The 13,660-nt window shown below is 30.0% G+C and overlaps 1 protein-coding gene across 1 annotated transcript; it reads right to left on the reverse strand.

Moving 5' to 3' along the window:
• Positions 1-11,626: 11,626 nt before the first annotated feature.
• LOC112693329 lies at positions 11,627-12,521 on the reverse strand. The gene is made up of 3 exons (XM_025568320.1): positions 12,361-12,521; positions 12,051-12,301; positions 11,627-11,972 (listed from the first exon to the last, which is right to left on the reverse strand). The coding sequence occupies exons 2-3, from the start codon at positions 12,266-12,268 to the stop codon at positions 11,684-11,686; spliced, it is 507 nt and encodes a 168-aa protein (XP_025424105.1). The 5' UTR covers positions 12,269-12,301; positions 12,361-12,521; the 3' UTR covers positions 11,627-11,683.
• Between the last annotated feature and the right edge of the window lie 1,139 nt (positions 12,522-13,660).

The following is a 13,660-nucleotide window of genomic DNA, read 5'->3' on the forward strand; positions in this document are numbered from 1 at the left end:
TATCGTAGTATAAGCTATTGTTATGCATTGAGTCTAATTCACTTAGTAATTCACCTAACCTTCTTCGCTCAGAATTTGGTTTTCCGAAACCCATGTTACTCATTGATTTCAAGTTTATAATAAGAATTCACTCTTTCGGTTATTCATCGACCGACCCTGTATCTCATCTGACTACTTTTTAGGATCTACAGAAATTTTTTTGCCATCGAAACGAAACTGAAACCTTGGCTTTGGCTGATTAGATAATTGTATTCATTCTCAAATCATAGTACCTTATTAAATACTCATGAAGGTTTAAGATTTATTGAAAATTGCATACCTAACACCATTGATTATAGAATAATTATATTCTATAATCAATGCTCACACCAAGGCCATAGTCAGCAAAATATTTTTCGGGGAGGGAGTTTAGAGTATTAATAGATTCTTTGACTAGCAAATTATAAAATTTCAAATGCAATCGGAATTATTCAATAATATTTAAGAAAATATTTCGGGGGTGATTAAACCCTAAGCCTCTCTGGCTACTGACCCCCCTCATACTTATACCTACGTGTGCAAGAAGTATTTATTATTTTGACCTTGGTCAGGGAATTATTTTTATCGTATTGGTTTTTTATTTTGCTTGTCAAAAAAGAATTTAATAGTTTTATTAATAGGATTGCCAGGACCGTATTTAAGATTTCTCCGCCGAGTGGCAACAACATTTTGCCACCTCTCTTCCCTAAAATGTAAAACCGAAAATAAGTGTCTCTAATTTTAATTAAAAAGCCGCTCGCAATTCATTTTCCCCATTTCAGTACACTATAACACAATATTTGTAATTAATATAAAATCCAAAATAATAACTGAGTTATAATTATACAAATAAAGTTAAAGAAAATTGTCTTTTATTAGACTGATGGTAGTACTCTTAAATAATTTAGTACTTATGGGCCTGAATATCTCATCCTCGTACAAATTAAGATTAAATCAATACCTATATCTCAATAAAATAATGTGTCAAATAAATTTTGTACACTACTAAATAATATAAATTATTTTATAGTACAACATTTATTTTTTATATTATTCTATTTATTCATAAATAATTTTCCATTGAGAATACGAAAAAATCGATTTAGTTTTATTTATCGTAAAAATATTACAGTTCCCTTAAATATTTCAGAGGGCTATTGCTTCTCCGAACCACCCCTTAAATACGACCCTGAGTATTATGATTGCTGTATTGGATATCATGCTATTATGAACTATAGTAGTATAATAGTACCTCATTTGTTCATTATTGTTCGCGTGATGATTGGCAGGCATGAACCGATATTATAACATTATTACTATACGTAATTTATCTATGATGAATAATTTCGTAGAATATTGTTGGTCAATTACTTTATACATGATGACGGCGATGTATTCGTCAATGTCTTCAAAGAAAAATTACAGTTCATTTGTTTTTAGCAAATAGATTTCTCATAAACATAATAATATCATATGTTACTTACTATAGTTCTTACTACATACTTACTATAGTTCTTATCAATCAAGTTCTTGGAGGTGTAAATAATCTTTTTACAAAATTTTAAATAACTACAATACGCCGAACGTACATCAATGACGTAATCTTAAAATCTGGAGCCAGAAGTCAATATTTTATCGTTCTCCTCCCACAATTCAATAATGCACAGGTACATATTGCCATAATGGGCTAGTACTATTGGACCAGAAATGTGTTATTCTTGTATAACCCCGTTATGGAAAATTACCTACGTATGACTGTTCGCACTTCGTTGTGTTTCGGAATAATAGTGAGATCAAAGTTTATAGATTTTCCGAGGGATTTTCTGAAAAATAAATTGTAAATGGTATTTATAAATAGTTGAAAAATCTATGTTAGGTCAGATGTATTCAATAGAAATAAATATATATTGGTTAGCAGATATATGCAAAAAAGCAAAAATAATCAAAAAAACAGAAAATAAGAATTTTTTTTAAAAAATCGTCGAAAAAAAGCACTTCAAATTTCATAATTGAACGTGTTATAACATGACATACACTTCCATAACACTGTTACGTTTTTGAAAAAACCATAAAAATAAGCAAAGTCCTGAGCCCGGGTTATTACAAACAAGGCCGTCCCGAAGGGGGGTCTCGGGAGTGTCTCCCCCCCCAACAAAAACACCAGTCGGTATTCGGACTTGTTTTATTATTGGCTAGAAAGACCTAATTTTACTTACGGAAAACAAATGTTACATATTTCGTAATACAGTGTATACACGAATATAATTTATAAAACTACTTATTATACATAAAAAAACATAATAAAAAAAATTTTTTAGATACGGCCTTGCCAACCCACCCCCCATAAAATTGAGAGACGGCCGCCTCTTGATTACCCATATCGCCACGTCATTGCTCTGTATACTATAGTACAAATATTTATTCGGTAAATGAAAAATATAATGTAGAAGATTAATTAGTTATGTAGTTGAGTCTTCTGCGAAATTTTAATTTTCGTATTTTTTAAATGAATAGTCTGAAAAAAAATATAGTGATTGTACTCGTTACACTTTTAAATATTTTACATAATTGTATTTGCATTTCCTTCCCTTATCTGATATTGTATTTAAATTGTACGTAAAAAATATTGGACTTATTTATACATACATTTTTCATCAAGTAGGTACCTGACGAAAGCTGAAAAATCAAATGTGGTTAGTTATATATTCAATGTTATTGACCTCATGTAATGTAAATTAACCATTAGCTAACTAGTAACAGCGGTTTCGTTTGTTCGTGATGCATAGAATATAAATTTTCACCTTTCTTCGCTTTCTCTGGGATTGTGGGAATTCCCAACGCCGAACCAATACTATATACCACCTACTCTCTCTCTCTCTCTCTCTTTTATTTTATAACTTATGTGACATGTCTTACATTCATTGTTTATATAAATTGTCTGAAAGGTATGCTCTATGATTAAACGTAAATATACGTAGGAAATGAATTATGATTTCAAAGGGGTTTTACATGACTGTATTGATTAGAGAACAATAGGAATAATATCAATGACTAATGACATAAGAAACATCATATATAACCTCGTAATATAAATAAAATGAATCATGTGACAAAAATAATAAAATATAAAAAAAATAATGGCTTAATAGTTTATTACGATTGCACTTCGAAAGACTATAATTTTACATGTGTAATTGTGTAAAATAATCCATAATTTCTTACTTTTATGTAAATTGTTCCTTACATTGTCAGTTATCATCTTTGACAGCAAATATTTTTATTCTATATAAATGTATAATTAATAATTTATTGGGATAAGATTTAGATACTTCTTGATATTTATCAACTTTGATGTTGAATCTATTTATTGGTATACATTTAATAGCTGTTCCTAAATAATAAGGTAATAATTTATGCATGTTCTATAAATTATATAGACTTATTAAATTTAAGTTGCAGTCTGCAATATCAGGAAAAGGAAAAAAGAAATTAGGAAATTACTCTTATATGCAAATAAAGTTGAAACCCCAATAATTTATTTAAAAATAACAATATTGTTTAAAAAATAAATGTATAGTTAGTTTAAGTTGGATATTTTATAAGTTTATATAATTTTAATATCTAATAAACAATTTATTATTACGTGTTAAACATAATGTAAATGAAGATAACGTTAAATATGTATAGAAAAATAGTTCAAATATTTTAGTTTCAGCTATTATAATAAATTTTATTGTTTTGAAAAAATACAATCCTCACGACTATAATATTTGTATAACAAGCAAGGGTATGTAATTATTATCCTGTTATATCATTAACTTGTTATAAAATAACAGACATTTTTATGTTTGCATATGAGTCTGAAATCTTTCGCTTAAGAAGGCCAGTAGTCTTGGTGAGAGTAAGGTGAGGAGTTGCCCCCCCCCAACTAGTATTAAATAGGTACATATACTATGCAATGGTATGTTATGCACTATATTATTTTTTTTCTAATGTCCTTCCAAAAATGTAGTTATCCACGTCTGATAATTTGGTCTAGCTACGGATCTGTGCTTAAGAAATGAAAAATCTTAAATTTTTATGTAAACAACCAGAAATTAAAATAAAGCAGTCATAATTTAATATTTTGTTTATAATTGTAATTAATTTAAAATATTTAATCATTGATAAATAAAGAAATATAATAATTTAAATTTTGAAATCGATAATTTTCGATTACTCAGCCATCTCAATTTCTCATGTTTGTTACATTTTTATATATGAGAGATGATAAAATATTTAATTATGTTATATTATAATGAAAAAAATATAAAATAATTTTTTACGTTAGGTCATTTTTTCAAACAAGTAATTTTTTTTTGTTTATTATTTGGTAAAATCATTTGTTCATGTTCTAAGATTTTAATTTTAATTAAAAATATACAAATATACAATTACAATTATTTATGAAGAAGAAAATTTAGTGTAATTTACCAAGTATGAAATACATATATTATTATTAGTTTTATTACTCAGAAGTCAGAGTTTCAATTTTCAATAGGAATTTGATTTGATAAAATAAAATGAAGAAGACGTCTGTATGTATTCATAAAAAACAACGTTCATACGCTAATCAGTTCTTGTACAGTTGTATTATTAAACATTTTTAAATATTATTGCATTTTTTCCACGTATTTTTTTATTTTTATATTCTAAGTGGTTATTGTTCTAAACGTCTGATTTTGAATCCGTAAAATGACGTCACTGGACTCTCCGTCTACAAATCATCATACTTTAGCAATCTTTAAATTTTACACTTGTGTAAAATATTTTTAAAATGATACATTCATGTTAGGTATATTGTAAGTACGTAATTTATTTATGTAAAAATTAAGTGGTCCATTGGGTTAATTTTATTTATCAACTGGTATTAAATGTTTTTACACCAGCACGCAATTGATTTAGAATATTTAAATGTATAGGTAGTATATTTTAAGAATGAGAAAACAATTCTCCTATAACATTCATCATGAAAACACATACATCATATCGTATTATTTTCGCTTCGTTATCTCTATGAACGCTCATTAATAATTATTATGGCCAATATTAGCTATCAGTCTCAATTAAAAACGTCATTATAATAAAAAAAGTTCAGAAAATTGGTTTTGCTTCACTGTATATACTAAAATCCACGAAAAGAAATTGGTCAACCTCATCAACTGTGCCCAGTTAAAATGAGAAAAAGTCTAAAGTCTACGTTCACAAAACCACTTCACTCCACTTACCACTAATAACACCAACGACATAGCAACTATTATGCCCTTAACCAACCTCAAGGATGATCCTGTGAACTCGCTTCACACAGATCGCACCATAAGGCCTCCGGCTCCATCTTCATCAAAAAAATTTCAAAGTACTGCGCTTTCAATATGGATTTAACCAACATCATTAACTCGAATGGCCTTATCTGTAGGTCAATTACCGTCACACTCAGTGCCGGATCTAAGAAATAAAACATTTATTTATGTTTAATGATAGACAATTATCATTGCATCATCTTTCAATTTTATTTAGGCCTTCTTGCAAGTCTGCTAAATTCTGATGAGATTTTATATCTTTACAATTTTTGCATCATTGGCAAACAATAATATTTTTGAGCTCCGTACAGCATTAAAAAGATCATTTATAAAAATATTAAACAATACAGTGTATAAATCATCACCTTTTTGGATTCTTAATGGAACAATATATTAGGCAGACTCAAAGCAGCAATGCTTAATAATTATTTTGCAATCAGAGAGAAAACCAAATAATTTGAGTTTACTAAACAACAGCTCATGATTGCCGCTATCAAAAGCTTTCGCAAAGTCGATGTACCAGTTGGTAAATTATATCAATTTCAGGGTTGCATTCGAAAAATTCTAGTATAGTGTTTTTTACTAAAGCTAAATTATGACATGCTGAACGTTTAGGTATAAAACCAAATTGATTGTTATTGAGAAATGAAGAGAAGTAGCTTGATAATCAAGATGAAATTAATTTAGAGAAGAGCTTCGGTATAACTGAAAACTGAGATTAGGCGATAGTTAGTGATCAAGAGGAATTACTGTTCTTTAAAATAGGGGACATGAACGATGATTTCCAAATAATAGGGAAAATACCTGTTTTAAGGGACAAATTGAAAATATTAGTTATAGCTAGAGTTAAAATAAATTTACAATTGTATAGAAATTTAATGGGAATTATATATAATATAATAGGATATATTTAAAGGAATATCATTTTAATTTTGGAATTCTTTTTTAATGACCAAAAACTGATAATTTAAGCTCATTAAAATTTTCTAATAATTTATTCTAAATTTGTAAAGCATAAAATTCATTTAATTTCATTAAAAAAATAATTTTAAAACTAGGTATAATAACAAGCATATAGGCGTTCGCATACCTGTATTTCAGGGGATACCTACCATACTTTAAGGTCCTATCTAAACAAAACTTGTAGTTAAATGATAATAATGTATAAATAATTAATTAAATAAAATTATAATTTTAATTTAATATTGTGATACATTAATCCCACTGAATATGTTTCCCTTGAATCTCGTATATTTTTCTCAGATATAAATTATTTATGATGTATAATTTTGTAGTCAATTATCATAATTAGTTTTTGCACGACAATGTAGTACATTCTACTTCATTTTTTTTATTACGAAACATAATTTATTTTTTACCAAATATTTTTTAGAATAAAGTACATTTAATTTGTGTAAAATTAGTTAAAATACAGGCACTTACTCTTAGACTTTAATTGTAGCGCCTCATTCACATCATTTTGAGAGGTGCCTGGGCACACCTGGCACTCAACCAATGCATACGCCTATGAGCAGGCTTACAAAATAATCCTGATTGTACTTTAAATTTAAAATGATGAATTTGTTCTCGTTAAATGTGTAGTTTAATTAAACAGCTTCTAGAGTTATAATAAATTATTTGTAACATGTAGATAGATATTTGATTGATTTTCCTAACAATTTTCATAACATTTCCTTCTACACATATGAGTTACCTATTTCAACTACCTATTAATTATACATAGAGGTTAGTAGTGACCTCTAGAATTATAATAACTAATTGAGTTTATTAGACAACAATCTTTAGATATGAAAAAAAAACTACTCATAGTTTTTCTTTTGGTACAAGATAAAATACGATATGCTGGCCATCGTCCAATTGGCGTCTAGTTGGGGGTGGGCATATCGAACTCTTAACTTATTTCTAATTATTATGTTATGTTATACTGAGTTTGAGACTCAAAGCCTTCCACCGACCATAGATAGTGTATCCAGCTGCATATAGCGTAGACCAACTATCCCAGGATATATAAGAGTGTACTAAAAACGAAAATGGACGGCGCGGCACGAAAAACAAGCCCAAAATTCGAGGCTCGTCTCTTGACCGCCTAAAACACTGACTTTGAATCTCTATGCGTATCAATCGGCTAATTTGTCTGTGTCCCAGGTCTACCAATATCAATCGATAAACTAAAAAATAAATAGTAAAAAAATTAAATTGTATTAACGTCATGTCGCAACTATCTTAGATAATGTTTGGTGTACGTTATTATATCTTATATTCTAATGAACTGTAATCGAGTAAGTTTTATTGATTATTTTTCGTTAACATTTTATGTGCGGCTCACGTAGTAAACGATTCAATATATAATTTGGTCCACTTGAAACTGATATCGACATGCCTGCATCATAAGGTCGCACGGACGGTGCTGACACGATCAAGTAAATTTACTCCATCTATCATGGGCACTGTCTTTTTAATCGTGGGCACTGCTGATGTGATGCCGATCGAACGTCGGTGGCGGTAAAAACCCCTTTTACGGTTTACCGAGAATCGTACACACGCGGGAGGAAAAGATCGAACGGAATCGTCGTGGTTCACTCCGCACACGCACGAGCACTCCCTCCAAAACGACGCGCGGCGCTACGTAATTATTAGTCCGGTCGGCGGAAGGTATGTGACCTCAGTCGCGGGAATACCCGATGATAAAAAAAATCAGTTGCTTAGCCGCCTGGCCGGAACAAATGGTTTTCCCCGTTCATTAAATTCCTCGCTAGAGCGTACGTCGCCGACGCGTCGGTCGCGTAATATCCCCCCGGTCGGATCTGCAGACGAACGGCATGTGAAGCAATTCCGCTATTATTATTATTATTATTATTATTATAATTTTCGGTTTTTCTGTTTTTTGTTTCCTTCTCGTCTGTTACTCGTTTCCCGTACGTATGCAGTGCTTGACTTGGCAAAATTAAAGAAGGGAGACTGTTTACTTTAAGTAAAATAGCGTCCCCAAGACTTGTTAAGTGTTATAATTATAACGTAATAATAGTAGGGAGATGCTTAAATTTCTGAAAATTAATCGGGGTTATCCGCCCCCCCCCACAAGTCAAGCACTGTATAGTAAGTACACTTTATTGCCGCCGTGCAGTTAACGGTCACGGTTATCTTCATCCAACCTTCTACGATTCCGATGTGAATCGGCGGAAACTCCGCATGACCAATTCACGCAGTGTCAGTGGCTTTTCGCTATTGTATTACTATTGTTATTATTATTTTTTCCTCTCTTTATTATCAATACGGTATGATGGTGTCGCGCTATCTACAGCTGTCGCAGCGTGTGCGTCAACTCTTTTTTGCGTATCAATGATCAGCCGAAAAAACCCTTCATACGAGTGTACGCAGAGGAGTTATCGTTACCTAATCGTAAAATTATTATACTGCGAGAACACCGATGAACAGTGTGTAATACATATCATAATCATACGCGCATATACATTTTACAGTCATTAGTCCGTTTACATTATATAGGCGGAGTCTCCTACCTAAGATATAGTTTATTGTCCTGCGCGAGGATATTATTTCGCTTTCGCTGTTGCTCGTGTGATCGTAGTCCGTGCACTCCCGAGTGTCGCCGTTGTAGGTATGTAAACAGAAATGCAGTGAGCCGGTTTGTGAATTGAGTTTAAAACAATTGTTCTAATTATTTTATTTTTTAAAATTTTAACATACTTCCTATCCGTCTTTGTTTTCCATCGCTGTATTCAGGGAGTAGTTCAGCAGCGAATAACCAAACCGTAAATTATGCGTTTTCAAGACTGTTGTGCACTTACCGGCTCGGACAACACGTGTATTATGATGGCTGAGACCAAGGTGTTTATAATTCACGAATACTTACTGGGTATATATATATACAATTTTTCTTATTATTATTATTATTATTTTTATTATTATTTAGCTTTGACATTAAAGGTGCTTATATAAGTGTGTGGTAATTCAGTTTAAATAGCCTTAGTGATTTATTTAAATTAAAACATTAGGGAATCTCTGAAGAGGTCACGAATTCGCCAACGACAATAATTTAAATCAGTTGTAACAATTATATTCGTTTTCATAAATTAATAATACTGTGAGTCACATTTTTTATTACTTTATAATCCAAAATTGTTTTATTCATCATACTAATCCTACAACTTTAAACTGACTTGGTAAAAAATTATAGATACCCAAAAATCAAATATTATTTATATAGAATTGCAACAAATCGCCCCCTAGTACCTATAGGTATAGTAGAAATTCTATCAACCGTCACTACCGGGATCGAAACTTTAACGGATAAAGACAGTTAACAGAAATTTAACAATAAATGTATATAACGTTTACAACGTTTGTGTTTTCAGAAAAATAAATAATATACATACACACTACACATTACATACCACACTAAACACTACTAAACTGAAACTGAACAAACATTTTAAACAAAATAATCTGTTATTTTCTTTTTTTTGACGTTCGAGCTCTTTTAGCCGCAATATTTCTTAATCAACGTTGACGTAAGACCTGGTTACTCGTCAGTCACTGTTTAAATTTAATTAAAAATCATTCAGTTTGTGATGCGTTTACGTCACATTTATCGTATATGTAGATTATTAGAAAAACATTTTTTACGTTTGACAGTCGCTTCAATGATATTATCACGATTGCCTAACGATGATGATGATGGATAACAGAGAGTGACGGTTAATCGAGTTTTATTGTAAAATTTTTAAACTACCTTAAACTATTGGACATCTTTTGGACATTACAATTTGTATCTTGCACGCATTGTTCAGTTAATAAGTATTTCAGCATTACCGAAGTACAAAGTACACCAGTGGTGCACACAGGATTTTTTTTGTGGGAGGGGGTCAAGGTAAAAATATAACACATTTTACAATAAACAAAATTATGCAAATCCTTAATATATTTTGACTTAAATAATATCATTGATAATAGAATAGACTATTCTATATTCAATGATACTAGGTATTCAATATTAGCACTTCATATTTTAAACTTGTAAAATTTGTAAATTTTAACCTAGACATCGGAGAAAATGTCGGGAGGAGTTACAATCCCTTAACCCTCCCACTCTGTGTGCGCCACTGAAGTACACGAGTATTTTGTATTTTTTCTAGACTTTAGTACAAAATTTTATGAGTATTTTCTATTGGCCAAACCTAAAATTACAAAATACACAAGTATTTTGTATTTGTCAACACTCAAAGTACAAAGTACAAGAGTATTTTGTATTTTGTAGTATATTATATTTCATATTATTCAAGTTCCGAAATACCAGATCAACGACTATTAATCATAGCATGAATAACAAAATACACATTTAACTTATATTTATCAAGTTTCAAAGTCTGAATTTCAAAAAAAATTGTTATTCATCAAAGTCTGATCTGAATGTATTTTTCTTCGAAAAAAAAAATTTTAATTTTTAATTTCTTTATTTAAGTTCACAAATCTTCTCATTTTTGTCATAACCACCTCCATTCTTATTGTCTAAATTTAAATGTAATTTGTATTTTTGCACCTACAAAGTTCAAAATACTAATGTACTTTATATTTATATTGAATTAAATTCCAAAGGAACAATGAATTTTGCATTTTAACTGTACCTACTTTAATTACAAATACTCGTATACTGAGGACTTCTGAACACTGCTTGTACGTATTGAACATTTCATACGATTATATATTAATATCCATGTACGTTATAGTATATGTCAGTGGTGTGGTTAACATTTATGAACCATGATGCACAACATATATTTCAATACCTACCCACCCACATCTTTCCCTACCACACCATCCTTGACATTTTTTTAAAAACATAAATTAAAGAGGCTGCGACACGATTGAGCATAAAACACCTTTCTTGCGACACGATTGAGCATAAATTGTCGGCGTATCAAAGGAAATTGAAATACAAAAGAAAACCAACACGATTGAGCATAAAAAACTCTGCAACGTTGCCATTTTCAATTTTGAACTGTATCGTATAAAAACATTTATTTAAATAATTATAATAAATCAAAATATAACATGACAAAAAAATATCATGTTTTCATAGTCAATATTTAATATGCATGAAAATACTTATGATAGTAGTATAAATAGCTGTCACAGTATATAGATATTTTTGTTAATAATAAAATAATAATAATAGTTATGACTTATGACTTATCAAAATAATAAAATCAAAATATTTATAAATAGTTGTCACATTCATATTATAATACAGTATAATATACCTAGCTAGATTTTTTGATAATAATAAATTAAATTGATACACCTTGGTATCTGCTTCCAATTTGACTTAAATAAATTAATAAAGATTCCGTATTCTTACGATTTAAAAACTGGCTGTAGGCTTGAATATTCAATTCATTTTTTTTTATTTCTTTTGCGGATTGTAATTTTCCAGGCTTGTGTCGAATTGAATTGATCTTAGTCGATGTTTCCGCTTGTGTTTCGATCAATACCCTAACGACTGTATGAACATGGGGGTGAGGTGAATAAAACTGTGAATTGTACGTGCGATGAAAGCTTTCAGCTGCATTGGTCGTTCTAAAAAAAATTAAATAAAACAATACAAATTAGTAAAAAAAGTTTTTATAATAAGTTTTAAAAAATATTGTTAAAAACCTTGGGTTTAGCGAAGGAGTTTCCGCCCAAATATTTGGAGGAAACTGGCAGTGATCTTCAATATAGTTGTGTATAATGTAATCAGAAAATATGAAACCGTCATCATTTGGACAAATTGATATTAACTCGTGAAATGCATCAACTACTTCTTCTGGGGAAATAAACGCCAAACCAAAAAACATTTTCAACCATTTCCCTAGTTCATTACTGTTGTCCATGTATGCTATTCTGAGTGAAGGTTCGCCAACAATCTACAAACAAATTATTATATTTTAGTAAAAAAGCACTATATTATATAACTGTTTCTTACTTTTTTCCACCATGATTGTCCTAAATGAAATCTACATCCAATTATTTTAATATTTCCAAACACGTCTGTAATTGCCTGATGAGCTCCAATTTCAAAATCAACATGAAATGTGTTAATTTGCAAACTTTTTTCGCATAATTTCAAACATAAATTATTTAAAAATTGCCACATTTTAATATAAGTAGACCTAGTTTTATTTGGTAAAAAAAAGTAAACAAGTGGTAAGTAGTATCCATTTTTATATCCATGTATTGTGTACAATTGAATAAAATATTTTGGAGCATAATTAAATGTGCCATCGCCAAAATACTCAGTACAATTATTTGTCATAAATTGTAGATTTTGTTCTGTAGTTAAACATACAAAATTATCATCAGTCGGCATGTAAATGAATTGTTGACCCTTATATTTAAAACATTCTTCATTTTTTAAGTCACTTAATTGATGAATTGTTTCATCCAAAGAAGTTGGTAATTTAGGATAGGTCTGCTTCCGTTTATCATACATTGCTTTCCGTACATTTCTTACATTTTGATTGTTTAAATTTGATGTTGGAGAAGAATTTAAAAGTTCGGTGCGAATAATTTTAAGTGGCCGTGTGTAAATTGATTCTTCAGCTTTTCTTTTGCAATTTTCTCTTAAAACTTGCGTTTCTATTTTCTCAATAGAATTTTTATCGTGATTATGTTGTCCAGCAGTTTCAATCACTTTACGTTTATCGAAACCCGAGAACATTATTGCCGAACATTTATTATTAGTACACCTCCATCTCAAAAGATTGTCTTTTTTTCGCTCTCCAATTAATTTATACTTGTATAAATTAACTAGGGCCAATTCTTTGCCTCTTTCCGATAAAATAATTGTTATATCCATATTTTAAAAAAATAGAAAAACGCACTAAGTATACACGCACTATACACTACACAGGTGATCGAACACTGATATTATTTCTATAATAATTTTGGATTTGTATCTTAATTATCTTATATTTTCCCCCGATGCTAAATGTTTAAAACGTCGTTTTGCTCCGGAACTAATTTATTAATCGATAACATTGTCGATAAAATTTATAAAGCCGATAAAGCTCACGGCTCGCGTCAGATATCATAATAATTGGTGTAATAATACGAGAAAATAATAAATTACAAAATTTTGGCAACGTGAATGTGGCAACGTCGCATAAAATATTCTATGCTCAATCGTGTTGCTAAAAAGGTCTATGCTCAATCGTTTTATGCTCAATCGTGCTTTACCGATTAAAGAAGACTACAAATTATTAAAAATAAAATTACCTGCCTAC

This window comes from Sipha flava, unplaced genomic scaffold (assembly GCF_003268045.1).
Source record: "Sipha flava isolate LNK unplaced genomic scaffold, YSA_version1 85_pilon_pilon, whole genome shotgun sequence".
Lineage (NCBI taxonomy): Eukaryota > Metazoa > Arthropoda > Insecta > Hemiptera > Aphididae > Sipha > Sipha flava.

Bases quoted from the DNA above. Each gene is read 5' to 3' on its own strand.
- LOC112693329 (XM_025568320.1), bottom strand. From the start codon at position 12,268: ATGGACAACAGTAATGAACTAGGGAAATGGTTGAAAATGTTTTTTGGT. The intron at 11,973-12,050 runs GTTTTTAACAAT...AATTTTTTTTAG, and splicing joins ACTCCTTCGCTAAACCCAAG to AACGACCAATGCAGCTGAAA.